This window comes from Scatophagus argus, chromosome 7, assembly GCF_020382885.2.
Source record: "Scatophagus argus isolate fScaArg1 chromosome 7, fScaArg1.pri, whole genome shotgun sequence".
Taxonomy (NCBI): domain Eukaryota; kingdom Metazoa; phylum Chordata; class Actinopteri; family Scatophagidae; genus Scatophagus; species Scatophagus argus.
Genome location: NC_058499.1, coordinates 18,624,050 through 18,645,500, shown reverse-complemented (window position 1 = coordinate 18,645,500; position 21,451 = coordinate 18,624,050). Strand labels below are relative to the sequence as shown.

General features: G+C 41.5%; 1 protein-coding gene across 6 annotated transcripts in view; it reads left to right on the top strand.

Moving 5' to 3' along the window:
• Positions 1-17,969, top strand: part of tspan9a (tetraspanin 9a) — a 154,445-nt gene extending 136,476 nt beyond the window's left edge. For all 6 annotated transcript variants that reach the window (XM_046395302.1, XM_046395301.1, XM_046395298.1 and 3 more), the window contains 5 exons: positions 2,616-2,690; positions 11,970-12,071; positions 12,444-12,575; positions 13,831-13,914; positions 16,827-17,969. In XM_046395302.1, the coding sequence (XP_046251258.1) occupies positions 2,616-2,690; positions 11,970-12,071; positions 12,444-12,575; positions 13,831-13,914; positions 16,827-16,898 (465 nt within the window). In that variant the 3' untranslated portion in view covers positions 16,899-17,969. The remainder of the gene's footprint in view (positions 1-2,615; positions 2,691-11,969; positions 12,072-12,443; positions 12,576-13,830; positions 13,915-16,826) is intronic.
• Positions 17,970-21,451: the final 3,482 nt, after the last annotated feature.

The window sequence follows — 21,451 nt, the reverse complement described above, 5'->3', positions numbered from 1 at the left end:
CTCAGCGGAGGTAGACAACTGACAGGAGGAGTTCAGTGTGCATTGTATCAAACCTCGGGGGCTCACAAAAGAAAATTAGAGCAGAGCTGTGGGATTCTCCCTTTCTGCAAATTAACACCAACGCACTCATGTCATTTCCATGGCTTTGGTCACAGCCCAGTGAAAGAGCTGTCAGTCAGGAGGCCTTTTGTGTCTCCAACGTGGTTGAGTTATTGCATGTACATAGCACACTGAGAATATTCTATTATTCGTTACAAAGACTCCTCTGTCTTGACGTTGCACTGTTTGCCCAAAGTTGTACAACTGTTTTATCTTAAGGACAAGTTAATTATAAAAGTTCACCCAATGGAATGAGGTTTTCATGGATCTGAGCTAAAAAAAAAAAAAAAAGAACTTTCATGTATAGAAACTTAGCTTAACTTTAAATGAGAAGAGAAGTTAGGGCTCTGGGTACTTAACATCACAAACAGCTCAATCCCTTGAAGCTCTTGCATCAGTCAAAAGCCCCACCAAATCCTCAGCGTTCGACATGGCTTCCTTCACCTGCCTGACAACTGTGAAGCAGAGAGAGTTAGAGAATGGAGTGCAGGAAGGAGGAGGTGAAGGGGTTGAGGAGGACAGCTGGAATAAGGAAAAAGAGAGACTGAAAAATCAAGTTCAGACGTTTCTCATTATGTCTCTTGCTACATCTGTGTGTAGCAGGATTTTATATTTGGCCACAATGATTTTGTTTAGTGCAAAGGGATCCTCCAGTTGTTGCTGTTGTTTTTCTTGTTGGTCCGGCTTAGTAAACCCAAGGGTGGGGATGGAAGGGGGCGTGGAGGGATCCAGGACGAGGAAACATCAGAGTGGGTTTAGATCTTCCTGAGCAAACAGATCTGAGCGTCTACCTTGACATATTATCTCTGAAGTTACTCTGTGGACAGCTCTCTCTGGATTAGGTATATTCAAAGCTTAGACAGCCTTTGCAGTAAATTTTCAGTCTCTCTTTTTTGCTGCCAAAAAGTGTTTACTGAGACAAATCAAAAAAAAAAAAAAAAAAAAAACAAAGTGGGAGAGAAACACGGAAATATCTGGCTGAGATGTCAGTGCTTTAAAGCCTTGAAATGCCAGCAAATGAGAACATACGCCCACAAGCTGTGTATGCATGTGAAGACATACACACATATTTTCACGCAGAGCCATCAGAGCACCACCAATTTAGTGTACTGAAGCTGTCCCTTAAACTTTCACCACCAGGAAAATGTGACAAACCAACTGTGAAGGCACAACAGTGATACACTAAACTGGCAACCCAGATATCAGCAAACTGTCTGAACTATTTCATTTGGGCCGTGACACAAATAATAGCCTACCCCCTACCTCCCAAATGAGAGCGAATTAGTGGGGTTTTCTAAGATCTAGGTTTGGCTTCTTCTTCCCATGCTGCACAGAAGAGCTTGGTAAATACTGAGTCGAAGAGGAGTCAAGTAGGGAAGGGAGAATAATAGATGAGACGCAAGCCTGCGTTGGAAATTAATCGAGGGAGGTATAAAACCCTCTTCCCCTCCTTTCACACGTTCACAAACCCTTCAGCACATGGATTCCTCCTTTCTTTCCTCCGTCTGTCACTCCCACGTCCTCCTTCATCTTGCTTTTTCTCTTTCTTTATCCTGTTTGACTGTTTTTCATTGTACGTTGCTTTATTCTATTAATGGGAAATCCTGGTTGCTATGTATTCTGCTCACAAACTGAGATCGACCGGCTGTAACCTTAAATGAATAGTTCAACATTTAACAAATTGCACTTATTTGTTTACTTGACGAGAAGATCGATTTGACTCTCATGCCTGTAATATGAAGCTACTAACAGCAGCCAGTTAGCTTAGCTTAGAACAGAGGAAAGAGGGGAAACCTGGCTCTGTTCAAAGGCAAAAAAATCTGTCTACCAGCTTATATCTTGTTCATTTAAATGTCTGACTATTCCTTGGTCGGACAAAGTAGCTTCCTAGAGGCTTGTTGTCACAATCAGCAAGGCTGACACTCAGCCAGCAGAGACTCGATTCCAGCACATAACCCAGCATAAAACCACAATGTGCCATTTTTATATTGTGGGTTTTGCACAGATAAAACAAACAAGATATAATGTGCCAATTAGTGAGCTATAGAGCTGTTGTGGGTGCATTTTGTTTTTTGTTGGTTTTTTTTTATATATAGCTTTCTGTCTTAATGCTAAACTTAGCTATGCTATCTACCACACAGATACAAGAGTCTTCCTCTCATCAGAGAGCAAATGAGCATATTTCACAAAATGTCGAACTATTCTTTTAACCCAAGTTGACTGTTAATGTTTCTATGCACACATAGAGAAGGAATCATGCGCCCACATATTTAATTTTAGGGTCAAGTATGAGTCAAAGGACTACAAATCACAGATGCAGAGCTTATTATAAAATGTATAAAGCTGTCATGTATATAATCTACAGTTGTATAATGGCTCACAGACACAAATTGCTACAATAGAGGCCTAGTGTCTCAGACTTATATTCAACACGTTTTCACCAGCATGCCAAGGTGAATTTAGAACATTGCCAATAGCAGTTTTTTAAACAAGGCTCTCACACCTCTGTCTGACAGTTCTTCATTGTCCTGCTGATAATTCTCCTGGCAGAGCTGATATTACTCATCCTGTTCTTCGTGTACTCCGATAGGGTAAGTTAATTTTGTTTCTCATGTTATGTCTGAATGTTCCAAGTTATGTTTGTTATTGTTCCATTCAACTCAGGAACATTTTCTTTATGAAGTCAGTCACTGCACCACAGCTTATCCATAGTGTGTACATACAATTCCAAGCCTGTGAGGCATACGTTTTCAGAGCTCACTCACACAGCTCACACACACACGCACACACACACACACACAACCGCACAAAGCAATAAAAGAGTAAAAAGTGTTAGTGTGATAAACATATTCATGTTCCAGTTGCTTCTGCGGATCCAAGTTTCTTTTTATATTTGGTTGCTTCTTGTGCAGGAGTTTTAATGATTTTGTTCCACCATTAACCCAGCTGTCAAAGGTTAGACCAAAAAATGCAGGCCAATCCCCACCAGTTGGCTCCCTGTAATTGATCCCAAGCATATTTCCCATGACCTCTGCACAGGCTCGAGTCAGGTGTACGTCTATATGGTGACAACAGTTACGATATGTAAAGCTCTGGAGATTCTTGGTATCCGTGAGCAGACTAGATTCTTCTCCATGTTCAATTAAATCGCTCCACAAATGTGTTGTGCAGGACCACAGGATTATCTGTTTTCAAGGACACGTTGTTAATAGATTCATCTGTTTATATATTCAAAGTCTCTGTGTCGCCTGGCCCTCGAGACATCGGCTAATTCTCTCCCTTTGTTCTGAGGTTATTTCTCAAACTTAGTCTCTCAGACAGATAAAGGAATTCATTTAGCGGCCAATCCTTTCTCAGATGTGGATCAGGTCTCGGAGGCACAACCCTTCACGAGTAAATATGTCTGCTGTCTTATCTCCAAAATATTACCAGCTTAACTTTGGGGAAAAACTGATCCCTCCAGTGGAATTAAAATTGAGAGCTTCTTGACTCCACAGCTTCGCCTTCCCATCACCTGTGAAATCAGGAAGAGAAAGAAAAGTAAGGCTGAAGTCAAGTGAGTCTGCATTAGTAGGACGTCAGTCTCATTCACACTAGTTCCAATGAATGGCAACTGTATTTCATGTTTCTCCATTCTTGTCAAATTACATTTTGTTTATCTTGGCTTAGACCTAATGGGATGTGAAACCAAGATAATGCTGATCGTTACCAAATATATTTCCCTTTATTGGTCTTCAAATGTCATTGGAAAGAAAGGCCATCGCTGCAAATTATATGTTATTGGAGATGGCATTTCCAGACTGCCAGTTAATGAGAGGTCCTCCAAATTTGAGGAAATTGTGTGGTGATATTACTCAGATGGCGTTTTTAGCTAAATAATGTCAGGCTAGATGAAGGGCAATTGGTGTCCATCACACATGATCTTTGGATGTTGCTCTGTTTTCTTTCTTTTCTTCCTTTGCTTGCTTCTCTCCAGTGAGATCTTGTATGACATATGAGGCTCTCCTCATCCCCTGCTACAGGCTGTGATCAGAGGAATGACTAATTCACTTCTCCTATTTGATCTTCTAATCACAAGGCATTTATTAACAAGTCTGGAAGACCTACAGTAGTTGGCAGCTTTTAAACGTGCATTGACAGAGGCTTGCAAAACAGATATTTTAGTCATTCAAATAGGTCATCTTTAAGTCATGAGTGATGCCTCTGCGAACTCTGGTTCTTCTGGGTGACAAGCTGTCTACGAGATGCGGTGAAGAAAAGAACGTATTCTATCTGGTTTTGCTGGAGGAACACATTTTTTGCAGCTTTCCTGTAATCGCCCTAATTCCTCCCCTTACTTCTGCATTTCCACCGGTTTAATCCTGCTTAAGAGTTACTGCTCTTTCTTCTTAATGGAGAATTTCTCTCTCTCTCTTCCTCCTCAGCCCAGCATTCTTGCCTACAGGTATGGCCTGTGTGTAGGTACTCCCTCTTTCTATCCACAGCCCAGTGGTTTTAAGCTGTCTGATTAAATGGCATGTAGAGGCCTTTGTATAATAAAGGTTGGCCCTGCAGTTAGCAACCAGCTGACTACAGCAGATGGCTGGGCCACAAACCAGATTACATTCATCCGTCTTTAATGCTGTGACCTCATTGTGCCTCCGTCAACCTGACACACCGAGCTGAACGCTATTGATTGTTATTAGCTCAGAATCAGGAAGCAGAATCTGCCAAGCCGAAAAGGGAACCACCACAGCATTTGTACAGGGGTTGTAGGGAAAGGGGGACAAAAAGAAAGCAGGTGGACACAGGTGAGAGACAAAGGGAGATGAGATATCTAAAGCAAGGTAGGAAGGGAGGATGTGTTGGAGAAGTTGTTAGGTACGACTTTCTCTGTTAGCAGTGATATGAAACCATCAGATTTCAGAAAGTAAAAGTGTGTGTCCTGCACATATAAAATCCCAGCGCACCATGGAGCATCTCTCCTGCTTAGCTGCTGATACTACTATCAGCCAAAAAAATCAATTGCAGCAGACAGCAGTGGAGGAAGTGGAGGAACTTTACTGACAGTTATCACAGGAGCAGAGAGCATCAGAGCAGCCAGCACACTGGAGTTGCACTGCTCTGCTTCACTGTTCAACATTTCCATCACCCTCAGCTGCCATCACAGTTACTTTTGTGGTTTGTGGTAATTTTAGTAATCTACTGCCTGCCTTGATGTTGACCAGTCAGGTGTCGTGTTCTCAACTTGTTGACCAATCAAGGGCTATCTTCCTGACTGGCCATATCACAGTTCTGCTCTTAAATGTAAACATAAAAGAATCTAAAATGATGCCATTAACAAGCTGAACTCCATGGTAGGCCTCAAATAACCAAAGCATAGAGGTCCTGCAGATATCACAGCCCTAATTAGAGAAGTGAGGAAGATATACTTAAAAATGTATTTTATTCATTCCATCCATTTTCTATATCGCTTTATCCGTCAGGGTTAGGGGGGCGGCTGACTACGGGCGAGAAGCGGGGTACACCTGCGAATGACTGGTCACCAATGGCTGACACACACTCACACCTAGGGGCCAGTTAACCTAACATTCATGTTTTGGGGACTGTGGGAGGAAGCCGGAGTACCTAGAGAAAACCCATGCAGGCACAGGGAGAACCCAGAAGGGCCCAGACCCAGACTCGAACCCAGAACCCTCTTGCTGTGAGTGCTAACCACTGCACCACTGCGCCGCCCTCACTGAATTATTTTACCAACAAAACAGGAGACACATCAAGCCATGTTTTGCGTTTGTTTACAGGCAGATTTCTGTTCAATCGCTGGTCTTGTTTTTCCCAGACCAATTACAGAGAGGTAGTGGAGGCCTTCCCCTCGTTCTGCTGAGTGCCCAGGCCTCAGGCTACCCGGCACAGGCTTGCAGAACAAACGGGGGAATAAAGTATCATGTTTAATGATGTGCTGCTGGGGACCCCTGGCTCTGATGCTGTTTCTCTTCACATCTTTTATTACACAATTAGCTAACGGACTTGTCCAGAGCTTTGCAATGAGAGCAACAGCAAAATATTGTTCGCTTCGGTTCTTAGGAGCCATTGTACCTTGACTGTATACATGTGACCCCCAAAATTATTAGTATAAGAGAGCTGAATGCTTTTGGAAGAGGTACCTTACTATGAGTGTATAAAATCATATGTGAATAAAGACGATTTGCTGGGTTGTCAGGAGCTTGTCCTTGTCTGAACAGCTAATAATGGAAGATGTCTGACAATCATTTAAGTGTTTGTTTTGATGTAACGCTTTTTTATTACTGTTGTACAGCTGACTGGAGATAAGCCAACTGAGTGTTTGTGATCTGACAGTACAGAAAGACGTTTTTTCTTTGACTTGAAGAAACCTGAAACTTGAAATTTGTTTAACGATTTGTTCTGAATTGTTTCTCATTGTTTGAGAATGAGTTACGTTTAAAGACTGAAGATAATATGAGAGGAGGGAGATGAGTACAACAGGGATTAGAAATTTGAAAAATAGTCCTGCCAAGCGGAAATGTGGTCTGCCGAGAGTCCTCTTTTAGTACAGTTTTCTAGTTTCAGCACTGCCATTATTCTGAAGCCTGCTTTAACTGAAAATTGTAAATCACTTTTCTAGAAAGTACAGCACCTTAATTACTTGTGAATGTACTAGGACTGTCATTTGATTTTATCTTCTCATCATCCAAAATTTACGCAGACTTCAACCAAAATAACTTAAATGTACCTAAATGTAGCCACATTTTGCTGAGACAAAACATATTGATGGCAATAAATGCATAACTAAAGGAAGAAGTGTTTAAAGTGGCTGTAATCAATATTTCTATAATAACATAACAACATAACATGACATCTCATGACTACTTTTATATGGAAAGGGTGACTACCCACTGAGGATTATACTCTTCTCTGTTGTTCCCATCAGCTCTACAGAGTTGTATAATTCTTTCCTTCTCCATTTATAGTTTTCCAACCTTCAACTTTAGAGTATTGATTCGTCCTCTAAAAACCCACTTTATGCTGCATGCCTTGCGCCAAATGGCAGACAGACAAAGTTAGTGAATTGCTGGTGAATGTGGTGGAGCATTTTGCAGCTAAAAAGCCAGATATTTCTCTCCAGAGTTGGTGGAGACAAAATTAGCATTAGATGGAGAGAAATATTGCACTTATGTTTGCTCGATTTCAAGTGACAGTGTTGCTGAATATGTAAATAGGCAACTGTTTGCCAACACTGTAATCACATCATCTTATCATCTGATAACATGTTGGTGTTTTGTTTACAGCTTGTGTCCGCTGCCCCATGTACCCTCAAAAAATGTGAAGGGTGAAATTAAGAGATTTTTCACTGTTCTTTTTTGGTCAATGCCTCATTTCTCCTTTAGTTCTGCATGGCTGGCTCCAGCTTAGCTCCAAGCTCTGTTCTCGTGCCAGCGTGCACGTTCTCGTTCTCGTTCTCAGAGTGGTATTATGTTTAGTAAACCACCTGCATAGTTTGTGTTCTACTGCAGAGACTGTGTGGCATCATTTGATGAATGTAATTGCTCAAAGTGATAAATAGCAGTTGGATAAAACTGAATAAAACTCCAATACGCTAATTGCTCTTTTATACACCCAACACACCATCTACTGTAAATGAAGCAATAAGTAGTACTTTCTTGTGTTTTGTGATGAATTCAGACTGCCCACTGAGATACCAGTTGTTAGCTAGTTGTCTTCAGAGGCAAAAGAGAATAAGTGAAGAAATAATATAACCATAAGCAGCTATTCTGAATTTAAGCTCATTTGAGCTCAGCACAAGACAGCAGCTCAATGAGTCAAAATTAATACAGTAACAAGTGAGTTTCAGGCTTCACAAAGCTGAGCAAAGTCACTTCAGCAAGTTTCATTCTGTTCAAAGACGTAAGACCAACTGCACACTTATTTCCTGATCACAATCTTGAGTTATGGGCAAATATGCGATTGGCCACAACCACTCACACCGAAATGACACATAGATTTTGCTCTATACTTTCTCTCGGAGCATGCGCACCCAACTTTGTAAAATTCTTTTGAGCAGGTTCAGAGGCATTTTTGGCACCCTGAGCTTGGTAGTTGAGCTCAAATGCTTCAAAATGCTCAAAAGTTTTTTGGATGATGGCAGCCATGTTTTTCATCCAATCTTACCCTTTCATAATAAAAATATGTATCTTCTGAGTCAGAATCCAAAAAGTAGATGTCAATTTACTGTTTAGAAGATAAAATCAAATGACAGAAAGTGCATCATGGCGGACTCTGAGGGCTTTCTGTAGAGCACAGTGACATAGGTTGTAAAATTCCGCATCATTCAGACTTGTGTGAGAGACATGACCTTTCCAAATTTTCATTCTTGATCCTGAATTACAGTGCTGCCATGTGGCTGATTGGGCTCATATTCCTTTTGAAACACTTCTACTCCTTTGGGACTTGAACCCCAACAAGGGAATCAACACTGGGTTAGCTCACACAGCTCTAAATGTGTTCTACACTACAGGAATTCATCAAGTACAGGGCACGAAAGTGACATTTGCTGTCTGGGCAGGAAAAGTGGATTTGCAGTGTGTATTCAACACTGAAACAGCAACCAACCATCAGATCTTTTAGATTTCTGAGAATTGGCAATCAGCTCTGTCACGGCTTTGTACTCTGGTAAGCAACGTGGCCCCATTTTTATATGCTGACAAGTCCTGGTCCCCAAGGTCTTGGGCACAATTCTGACACAAGGTTGTCCTGGATTTATTAATGTCTCTGTGCTGGGATCAGATAGAACCAATGAATATGCTTGTAATACCTTTGGTTAACTTGAAAAATCATGTAATGCAGAAAAAATGTAATTAAGTGCCACTTAATTGACTCATCGTGACTGTAACCAAGATTTTACTGGCTCTCGGTTACAGTCAGGAGTCCTGTGGATCTGGGTCTGTTTGGCACTGTGAGTCCCACATCCTGGCCATGTTTCCATTTCCACATTGCCAGACAGGAAGTTTTTCTAACTCAACTCGATCGGATACCTGAGTCCCCTGATGACAAATGAGATAGCAGCAACTGCTTGTCCATTTAGTTTATGCTATTATACAACAGTTTCTTGCTAACAACTACTTAGAAGGAGTGGGGTAGATTATAAAGTGATTATGAACAGCACAATTTATAATTATAATTAGCAGCAAGTGTAGTCAACGACACAACAGATCCAGGTTAATGAACAGGGGGAGTTGTGAATCTTGGTTATCTTTTGGAGCTAAGTGATTTAACCAAGTTACTCAAGACTCGTACATGTCTATCTCAAATGACAGCCAGGTACTAAACCTACTGGCTAGATGGAGCCAGTAGGTTTAATTGGGACTCCTGACCAGTTTACTAGAACTGAAGAAGCCTTTTGGATGAGAGGTAAACCTTCACATTAAACTGAAGTCCAGTTGCCTCAACTTAAGCCCTTCTACACAAATTGACCTTGATGACTGAGAATCTGCACAGACAGACAGGTGTTTTTCAGACAATCAAGCACCCACTCCCTCTGCTTTTGTACACAGTAACAGACAACACACACCAGTCAGGATAGAAAGCCTATTTCTGCGTTCAAACTGTCAGCACATATGCCTGCACGTCCCCTCCTGTTTTCTCCCTCTCTGTGACTCTTGTGCATTCACCCAGCTGGCTCTGCTGAACCATTTAGATTTCTATAACAAATGTGTTGTCCTGTATTGCTGAGGAAGGACTCACTCAGTCCAGAGGAAACCACAAGCTTATCTACCTAATGAGAAATATGAGCAATGTCTCCAGGTAGGGGTGGTGTGTCAGTTTGCCACACTTGAGGTATTGCATTGACGTCCTGTGGCAACTTTGTAGAGAAAGCCTACCAGTCGTTAAATGCTGCCAAAGAACAGTGTTTTATTTGTGAACGGTCTCCAGTACCAGCAACATGAGCTTCAGTCAAGAAGTTAGTTTTCCTTTTTAGAAAAAATAGGGTAATGCAACAAAGGCATGTTTGTATGCGCTCCTTTTGCAAGAAGAAAATGGGGCAGAGTGTTGCATGATCAAATCCCTGTTTGTTCTGCAGTCATTTGTCTGACTCTCGTTAGTGGTAAATCTGGATCATTAAGTTTCATTTCAGGCTGTAACAAAGGCTTCCACACATGAACTGGAAGATGTGCAGAGACTTGCTGGAGACTCAGAAGATGATTTTTATTGGGGGGCCCCCCTACTAATCTCTAGTGACTGTGTTAGCATGAGGAGTCAGTAATGAGCGAGCAGCATCACATATAGCCTAGATGGAGAGGAAAAGACAGAGAATAGAAAAAAAAGTACAAGGCAGAGACTGATGATGCTGTTCTTCATCTCATTTCCCTCCACAAGGACAGATATGGTAGGGCCTGTAGCCCGAGGTACAATACACAGATTCGCTTCTCTGCATCAGCAAAGTTACAGAACGAGAATGAAGAATGTGATTTGAATTGATACTAATCTTATTTCAAAGGATTTAGAGGATGTTTTAAATGGGTTGTGCATGATTAATGATCACTAAAGCATTTTATTGCCAGGGAAACTTTAATTAATCAAAAAAGTATTGTGTTTCAGTTTTATGTTTAATTCAGCAAATAGTTTTCTTATGCCCGCAGCTTAGAAAACAAGGGTTGGGGAGTTTTTTTTCCCACCATTTAATTGCTGAACCATTTAATTTAAAGCTTAATCTGTTTTTCTGTATGATCAAAGGAGGTTTTGATCTGTCTTTCATATACAGTTCAGTGTACAGAATATAGGTTTCCAATGAGCTGCTCTGGCAATTAGTCAAGTGATATTAAAACTGTAGTTTTTTTCTTTTCCTTTCATGAAAGCAGGCTGACATTATCTAACAGGCTGCTGCAGTTTTCCCTCTTCTGTTATGTCTTTAACTGAGGGACTTGCAGAGCAGTTTCCAAACAACCGAACATCAGTCTTTCCTCTCTGAGTAAAGAAACTGGTGGATAACTGAGAAAAGCTTGTTGTGTCACGCTGTGACAGACATGATGCCCCTTCTCTCATTGTGTGCAGATATATTTTTTTTCCTGGGCCCAGTCTGAGGCCTGAAGCTCTAAATATTAAAGCAAGTACATTCCTTTTGTTGTGATATAACTTGTATTGCCTGTGAAGACGTACAGCATAGCTCTCGCAGTGCGTGTCATTTTTCCAGTAATAATTACCCCTTATCTGAAGCCCCTCTCAATCTGTCCTGGCAGTTAGCAAACCCCTACAGGCAAAGTGAACTGCCGGAGAACTAAAGCTCTGATTTTGTATCTCATTAACACATCCAATGAGATATTAATCTCCATCAGACATGGCACAACCCTGAGCACATCGTTGAGGTTCAGTCAAGTAGAAAATGATTTGCTCGCTCTGCTCAAGGGCATGTTGAAGATGTGTGTGTGTGTGTGTGTGTGGAGCGGTTCAACACATGACATGTGTTAGATCTGTAGTCATCATGCAAAAGTCCAAGTCACTGTTGCAGAGTTATATTTAGATGACAAGAAAAAAAGACTACCTGTAGCTTTGCTTTCTAATTGTCTTTCTATGTGCTGTTTTCGTTATGATTGGACAGATTGCAAAAGTAATCCATGATCAATCATGCATAGTTCTTGAAAAAGCAATTCACTGCATGTCACGTACACTGCCATCACTATCTACATCAGAGTGAAAAAGATATTGCACGGTTGAAGAGAGCAGAATAATGTGAATGCACTCTTACAAACACTCTTCAACCTCCTACTTCATCATAAAGACTATAATTAATGCTATAACTCAGTTCACGGTTCTTGTTGAACTGATCTATTTAAACCAAGGTCTCTAACCAAGGTTGGTGTTGTGTTTTTTGTTTCCAGGTGAGTGAGAACGCCAAGCAGGATCTGAAGGATGGGTTGGCTCTCTACAACTCAGAGAACAACATAGGCCTGCGAAATGCCTGGAACATCATACAGGCAGAGGTAGTCAGGAATTACCACATATTTTACATCAACTATTACAAACACAACACCAGAAGTGAAAGATAAAAGCAAAGTTTAACTTAAAATTCCTGCTAATGTATTGCCTGGCTTGTAGCTGTGGCATTAATGCAACATTAAAAGTTAGAAGTGGCTGTTGAAGTGCATTTCATTCCATTATTGCAGTCCTCTCAAGCAAAGGGACTCATTAAGATACTTGTTACACCAAAGTTAGTTTGAGGTCTCCCTGGATTGACAGGAAGCATTAACTAATCTTGCTTTTGATATATATGTGTGTGTGTGTGTGTGTGTGTGTGTGTGTGTGTGTGTGTGTGTGTGTGTGTGTGTGTGTGTGTGTGTGTGCGGCTTTGACAGTGGAAGTGCTGCGGTGTGATAGCGTACACCGACTGGCATGAGGCCCTGAAGGAGAAGGTAGTTCCTGACCGCTGCTGCCAGGAGCATTATCAGAACTGTGGACGTAACTCCACCAACATGTTCTGGAACAGGGTGAGTTCCCATTGACTCTAATGTAAATGCACAAACACATTTGTTTATACTCAATATGATATGAACATGGAAGGATTACTGCACTGCCTACCGGCGTCGCACAGGCGCCCTGTCTTAGGGGAGAGAACTTCTGTGACTGTTAACATTTCTTGTTGGAAAGTCAAGTAAAAAGATACAAAGAGACTCAAAACAAATACAAGGAGATGCAAAACGAAAAAAAGGAGATACAAAATGACTTTGAGACACTAAGATATGTTACACAGCCAAGCCGAGACAGCACAGCTACAAACAAAATGACCACAGAGAAAAAAAAAAAAACAGCTACAAAGAATTGTTGCATTTGTTACTCCTTGTTGTCTTTTGATCTGGGTGTCTTGCTCCTGTGGAGAAGGCATGGTGGGTGGATGTAACTCTAGTGGGATCATTAGCCAGATCTATATGTTGTTGTGTCTGGATTTATGTGGTTTGAAATAATAATTATGTTGATTTAGGATGATGACTGATATAATAAATTATATAGACCTTTGTGCTTTGGTCCATCTGTTCAGTGGTTTCTTTGACAAGTCTTTGTGTGTGTATTTAAAGTTGTTTTAAAATTTTAATCCAATTGCAAAAAAATTGGATCACATTGGATTTATTTCCATTATGCAAGAAACAACAGCTCCCCTTTCCTCAAAAACCTTGCAGGACAATGTTCAACAATCTCACCTAATTACAAGTCTAATCTGCTATTGGTCTGGCATGGGGTTTGTTAGCACGTCCAAAGTAGGGGATTAAAAGCTGTAATATAATTGCCAAAACGAGAATAGGCAGACATTGAGCCGGTCCGTAGGGAAAGTGCAGCACTAAAAGCTTGTGTTTAATCCTGCCCAGAGGAGACGGCCACACACTATATAGTTAAGTCTTCCGTGTTGCCTTAGCATCCACATTCAAGAAAGGGCACCGCTTTGCATTTGAAACCAGCATTAAGTCCTTCACCCTACCTCTGCAAGTGAATGACCTCTGGAATACATTTCAAAGCTAGTGCACACGTCTCTCCATATGGATGATAAGTCTGCATAAAAGTTATCACTCATGGGTAATTCATTTGTTTTACATATCGCCTGGTAATTTATTCATCAGAGTATATATCTTGTATATGAAAGATGCATGTTTTTCTTGGAAAGTGTGATCTGGATGGTGACAGGACTCCTTTGCCACACTGAAAATGCACATTTCTTAAGTGGCACCCTCACAAGCTTTTGTTCTGTTTTAGGGCTGCTTTGAGAAAGTGGAGGAATGGCTGGATGACAACAAGCACCTGCTGGGAACCATAGGCATGGTCATCTTGGTAGTGCAGGTAGGAGGTTCAGTGATAAATTGTTCTTCCCTTAGCCATGTTTTTGCTCCTCTCCAATCTATTTTCCCTCCGTTTTCTTTTTGCTTTGTGTCTCGGTGCATTTGTTCATGTCGGACTGTCTGGCAACAGGATTTAAAAAAACGTGTGCATCCAGTGGCCTCTGTGCTACCATCTTCTACTGTGAAAGTCGTGAGGCCTGTGCTCAGTGGGCGTTCTGGGCACCCACACATCTTGAAATATTGAAGTCACTGTCTTCCGCAACCTGATCCTGTCTGGGAGAATCACAGCCACCTGGCTTTATGCCAAGCAGGCTGTAGTCATGTATAAGGAGCCATCAGAAGACAGTGAATACAGAGGAGCAGGTGTAAAGTCGCAGATTAAAGGCACAGTAGGCTTGAGGTGATAGATATTCTTCCGAAGATACCGTTTTTTTTTTTCTCCTGAACTCTGCTTTACATCTGTCCCTCTTTGTACAGTGGGTGTCTTACTGTCTTTGAGCAGTCGTTCCACTTACTTGGAGGTTGTGTCCTGAAAATGTCTTTAGACTGAACAAAATAAAGTGTATTTTTTTTCCTTGCATTTGCACAAATTTCACTGCTGGAGTGTTTTTGCATTTAGTGTTTATCCACTCCAGACAGCTCCACTTCTCTACTTCAGATCCTACTCTCGCACAGACAAACTAAGAGATAACTCTATTGTCTGTGTACCTTCAACGTGCTGTCCTTGCAGCCTTTGTTTTTTGAAAATCAGCAGAAGAAAATTGTAATAAAAGGGTAAACATCCACTACTGATATACAACTACTAAGAGTTGGCCACATTAAGATAAAATGTGTGGTGCTGAACGCCATTAAGATGTAGAAGAAGAGTTAGGCACAATGAGATATCATCAAACCTTAAATGCACAGAAACGATGCAGAAAATGTGATGGAAATGTACGTTTGTTTTACTTATTGCTTTGAGGAGTGTTACAGTTTTTTATCATTCCACAAATATCTGATATTTTCATATGCTTGAACTCATATGCTTCCTTTATGTTATGATTTACACAGCACGTCTCTTTCTGTCGCACTTTGTCACATTTTGTTTTGATCAGCTTTCCCACCTCAGCCAAGCGTAAAAACAAAATTTTGCCGCATATCACTGGTTTTAATTTTCTGTTAAGAGACTCATTCCACTCAAATTCCATGCTTAAATTGAAAATTTGCATGCAAACAGGTGGATGGAAACACGACCAATCTTTGTGTCCATGCGACGTACCATCACCTGAGCTCTGCTTCTTCCATTTCACTTTCCGTGCTTTCAACATTTCCTCTTGCTTTATTTTCCCTGCCCTCCCGGGCCTGACTGTGTCTGTGCTCTTGCAAGACAAGTGTTTAGTTTGCTAATCCATGAGTCCATGGTTCACTCAGAATAAGGTGGTCTCACTATAAAATCTCCCTGCTGAAGATTCTGCACATTTCTAATGTCCTTAGGGGGAGAAGGTGCTTGAGCTTTAGTGCAAGTTCACAGTCTCACTGAGGGAAAGTCAGCATATTAGCCAACTTCAGATCACTCTGTATTCAATACAAGATCACACTGTTCGTATGTGCTCACATGCATTTATTCGAACTCACAGACTCTCTTCTCTCTGTCTGCCATTATCTCTTCCCTGTTTAGTCATTCTTCTATTTCTTCTTCACACACATACATACACACACACACACACACACACACACACACACACACACAGCATGCACATGACAAAGACAGCCCTGTTTGGATACTAATAAAGTTGCTCTGAGTGAAACCCCACAACACTGACTCAGCTGACATTCATTTTAATGACCCCCCCCCCCCCCAAAATCTATGCGCACACAAACAGACGCACACACTCCTCACTCACATTCAGGTGAGAGGTGGGAGAGGCAGGCCTTGAGCTGTCAGATTAGCAAAATTGAAAGCAAGGTGGATGACATGTCGGTGATGAGCATCATAAAAACTTGATGCCCCACAACTCTGCAGCATTACATAATGGTCAGAGGCGTGGAGATTTGACTTATGAATGATTTAGACTGGCAGCACATATGACACACTTTGGCAAAAGTCTACATACCAAGTTGGTTTTGAAAAATGTCTGCTATATGTAAATGTGGATGATGAATGAGCTTTGAAGAGTCTTGTAGGAGTGACTGTCATGCTGCCTCAGACTGAATAAAGCTGACAGCAAGAACTTTGAGCCGCATGTAAATAATTGGGTTGGTTTTGAAGCACTAAGATTGTTTTTTGTTTGTCCTAAATCCCTCTTAGGTGGATGTTTACCTCAAATGACACTTCATGTTTTGATTGACAGCAGCTTAAGGTAGCATTTCTCTCAAGCAGCCCTATGAATTAGGTTTTGACTGAAACCAAAGCAATAGAATCAGCAGCTTTCCCAAGCTAATCACATCCTGTAGGAATCCCCAGGGGAGGCTGTTTGCAGGAAGTCCGTGTTTTCTTTTTAGTAAAGAATATGCACCATACTTACCAGTTTCCCTGCCATGAAAACTTTGCCAGATAATGGTTTTAGGATCAGCCTTGTGACTGTGTTTGATGTAGAAGTATCAGGGGTAATGGGAACTTCAAAGCGATAGCTGGCTACTTTGATTCAGTGGCATCTCAATTTACTTCATTGACTTAATGCTTGTGCATGCTGTACATTTTTTTCCATCACAAAGATTCCAGAGCTTGCGTTTGAAGGCCATCTGAGAAAAAGAGAGTGCTCGTGCTTCACCGCAGGATTTATTGTGCATCAAAAACGCATTGCAGCCCAAGGCGTCAACATCAAAAAGACCACACAGAGACTCACATACATCATACATAAACACACACATGTACACATATATGCTAAACATACAGACACAAATTCACTCATCTCCTTCTCGTTTCCTCCACAGCTTCTGGGCATGGCTTTCTCCATGACGCTGTTCCACCACATCCACAGAACGGGGAAGAAGTACGACGCTTAGCCTTGAAAGGAGGCACCCAATGGAGAGGAGCCCCACTGCCTGATGGGATGAGACTCTGATTTAAACCCCCCTTCACCCCCCACTTTACAAGCTCCTTTGCTCCCCTCCCCTCCTCCCAGGATATTCTGTACAGATTCCAACTATGTCCCCGCTCTGTTGTGCTCTCTCCTCTCACCATTCATTTTGCCAAAGAGTAACACAACTGGAAGAGAAGGGACACCTACTTTTGGCAAGGAAGAGAATCCCATTGGTTGTCTCTCCTCTTGAGATTGTTTTTTTTTTTGTTGTTGTTGTTGTTTTTTGTTTTGTTTTTGTTTTTGTTTTTTGCTTGAACTAACAATTTGCTGGAAGGAAGGATGAGACAATAATTACTTTCCTAATGCCCACATACCCCACTCTGAGGCAAAGAGAACTTGAAACTGATAATTTTTTGATATTTTTTTCTCATGTTGATTAAAATCAAGCCCCCTTTTCACTTGTAAATGAAAAAAGTTCCAACACGGCATGCTAGTTTTCTACTTTACTGATTGTTGTCAAAATGTCTTCATTTTTTTTTTTTTTTTTTTTTGTATGTTGACGCTCATGTGGGATGTGTAGGATGAACAGATTAGTGCATTGAGCTCCCAGAATGCAGTGTGTGTGTGTGTGTGTGTGTGTGTGTGTGTGAGAGAGAGAGAGAGAGAGAGAGAGAGAGAGAGATGATGCTCCAGAGGGACAGAGACATGTTGGGGTGCTGTTTGATTGATATTATTTTCATTTGTCAGCACAGATTTGGGTAAATTGAGTGTGATGGAAGAACGTCACGGAAGCACGAAGCATCAACAGTGGATTTATTTTATTCAAAATTCCACAGTATTGTCTGAATAATAAATTGTACTGCACAAATCTGCCTGCAAATAAACCACACGCACACACACACACACACACACACACACACACACAGCAGCAGTATTCCTTTTACCTGTGAGAAAATACAAGTAGTGTAAAATGGCTGTTTATTAGGGTTACTGCAGGACTGTCCAGTGAAGAAGGTGATGAAGTTCCTGCTTTGAGAATACAGATTGAATTTTATGTGTGTCTGTGTGTAGCTTTGTTGGTGTGTTTAATCACATTGTCCAAGCTGCAGAAGAAGGAAAAAAAACTGCATATGGAAATGCAGAGAAGCAAGGGCATGAGGGCAAAAACAGAGCAGACATGTTGACTCTCTGCTGTCATCAGTTGTGTTAGTGGAGGCAGCTAGAGACTTTCTCTTCTGTGTTCTTGAGATCTCATCCCTTTGCTCTGCCCTCCTTATTCTTTCTCTCTTTTGCTGTTGGCTCCCATGCCTCCATTTTTCTTTTTTCACCCCAATTTTCTTCCCACATGTCAGAAAGCAATGAGCTTTACACTCCATACGTACACACAATACCTCTGCTGACATTCCTGTTCATCACAAGCTGACACCTCAGTTTTGCAACTTCACCCATTTTATGTAAGCTTGCAGCCACAAAGAAGGGGGCGGTGGGAATGTAGGCAGATCAAAGCTTAGACAGATAGGTATAGCAACATGCCCTGTAGGACATGTCTGTTTACTTCTGATTCGCTGCAGGAGGCCTGAGCACCAGACTGCCTCATTGAGACTGAAAATACTTTGTATCTGCTATGGCAACTTATAGAAAATGCCTTCCAGTGTGTCTGCTCTAGTCTTGATGATGTCTGTGAGTATATGAGAGGATGTGAGGATGAGTTTACTTGAGGCCATCATTTGGTTCTGATTGGTTATCAACAACTATGATGACATCGTACTAACCAAAGTAAATGCAGAGGTCATCGCTGCAACATTTCAACAACAACAGAAACCAATGATCAGACAGGTGGTTAAAAAAAGCCCACAGTTCAGCCAGATCAGCTCACACATCATTCACAAAACAGAATGTAAATGCTCTCCAAGTGTCGGTAATAACCTTTCATTTTGCAGTTAAACTGTGTCAACATTTTACAGCAAGCAGAACAGGTCAGTGTTGAACCTGAAAATTGGTCTGTTGACTAATGGAAACAGTTTAAGTAATAATTTTCTTGTTCAACTTCGTTTTTCTTTGCCAGATACATTTGACTGTTCCAGGAGTTTATTTAAAACATATATGACTGCTCATGTAATTTAGGCTTATCTGCCATGTTGCTTCATTTCGTTACTAGTTGGCTGTTTTCTGCACGGGAGGCATGTTATTTTGCCTTCAATCAGCAGTGAGTTATCTATTTGATGAGACAGTGTCTCTTTCAGATGGCATAAATGTGACCGTTAGGAGCTGTGCGCAGTGCCATTGAGAAAGACCTGCACCACCCACACAGGTGTTTTCAGTTACTTTCCACAGTAGATGAGCCTAATATACTGAAAATGGAGCACAGTAAAAGTGCTCTATACACAGCTAAAGGGGGAGTGATTTTGGACACAGATGATTTTTCTGGCTCTGACACAGAAGACGTCTCCTATTGCTCTGATTGGCCTGTGGACGCATTCTCAGACCTCAGCAAAGAACCTGCAGTACTATTACTGATAGGAGTGATAGCCAAATCTATAAAAATAAGACCATGGACTAGAATTATCCTTCAACAAGAGCAGTCATGGTCATTTGATTGCTGCTGTTGGAAGCCGAGTAGAGAAATCACTGGGACCAGAAGTGACTGCATTTTAAATTGTGCCCAAGGTCACTGATGGGAGAGTTTGTTGCTTTGAATGAAGCCTTGGAACTCAGACACTGCGTATTGCTAATACATTCAATTCAATTCAATTCAGTTTATTTATATAGCGCCAATTCACAACAAAAGTTATCTCATGACACTTTCCAATTTGAGCAGGTCTAGACCAAACTCTTTAATTAAATTGTAAATAGAGAGAGCCCAACATTCCCCCTTGAGCAAGCACTTGGCGACAGTGGCGAGGAAAAACTGCCTTTTAGAAGGCAGAAACCTCGGAGCAGACCCCAGCTCAAGATGGGCGGCCATCTGCCTTGACCGGTTGGGTTGAGAGAGAGAGAGAGAGAGAGAGAGCGAGAGCAAGGGAGAGAGGCCCAGGAGGTGGGGTGTGAGAGAAGGAGCACACAAGCAGAGATGCACAGCAGCAGTAATAATACCAGAAGTATCGGAAATGTAGATAATGATAATGACAATGAAGTATACAGAAGGTATTATGGTGATTTTGATAACAATAGTAGTCACAATAATGGTAGTAGCTGTACTGAGTCGTAACAGATTTAAATCAGATTGTGACTAAACAGTAGTAATTGCAGTAGGTTTTGAGCAGGACGACAGCAGGACCGCAGCAGGAGGTCCAGTCATGGGCTAACAAATGGGCACAGCAAAGAAAACAAAAATTACCCAGCAAAATTCACTCATTAGACTTCCAGTCTGGCAGCCTGTATGCCTCGGAGTATCACCTGAAGTCATTGTTTACTTTTTTTATTGGTTTTGTAATGACTTAATCAGAGAGACACGGTTTTAGGCGGGCGGGGTAGGGGGGTTCATGCATCAGGAAGCAGCAGATTTGGGCTTTGATGTGCAGCGACCCTACTGGCTGTGATTCACTGCCTGCCCCCCATATGCTCCAACTCTTCTTGTTGTGTCCAGGGGGGGAACATGACAGCTGCTGATGTACAGCACAGGCACGAGTGGTCACATCTCCTCTGCTTGGCTGCCTCCACAAACTCTCCGCACATCCCTTATTTACTGCCTCTCTGCAGACACCCGGCACTACATATGCAGTAGCTGGCAGCACTGACACTGAAGAAATACAGCTGTGCTCCTTGGATGCCTCGAAGCAGCTGTGAGGTATATTCTGCATCCACCAGGGGTTATAGACCAAATGGCTGTAACTGTTCTGTAAATCAGACTGTATTGTAACCTTACTGCAGGCAAAGCGTTGAGAAGAAACCCATCATAAATATTTTGTAGTGTTGCATCATCTTGTATGGGGTGGAAGAGTGCTCAAAAGCAGATATCACTGGAAACGTGAGATCGAAGAATAGCTGAAATAAAACAAATCTGTCTGAAGTCTTCGCCCCCAAATGATCCGACTGTGTTGACATTTTCTGCTCCGTGCGAACTCCCTTTCAGCTCCGTCACTTATCTTTCATGGTTTTGTCAGAGAAAATGTCCCCTCATGTTTTTAGAATGCAGTAGATGAATGCCATTTTAACAAAAGCTGTTTAATGATGTTATTTTTGTACATTGGTTGTCTGTTTGATGTATTTGTCTGTTTTTATATGCTATGCTGTTGTTTTTCTTGTTACAGCCTGTTTTTACTGGCTTATTTTTTTCCATTCATGACAGAGACTCATTGTCGCTCATTGTGAGAACACGACATTAAGCATTTGTTTCTTAGAGGATTAGTCTTTGCGATGTTCCTCTTCAAGGTGCAAAAATGCCTTTCTGTCTTAACATTGCTAGGGGCAGTTAAAGCAATTAAGTCAGAACTGATAGAGAAAATATGTCATATAGCACTGGGGAAAGCTCACAAAAGACACACTGCACACTTGTCGCAATGCTTTTCTCTAATACTCAGTTTAATGAAATTAGGA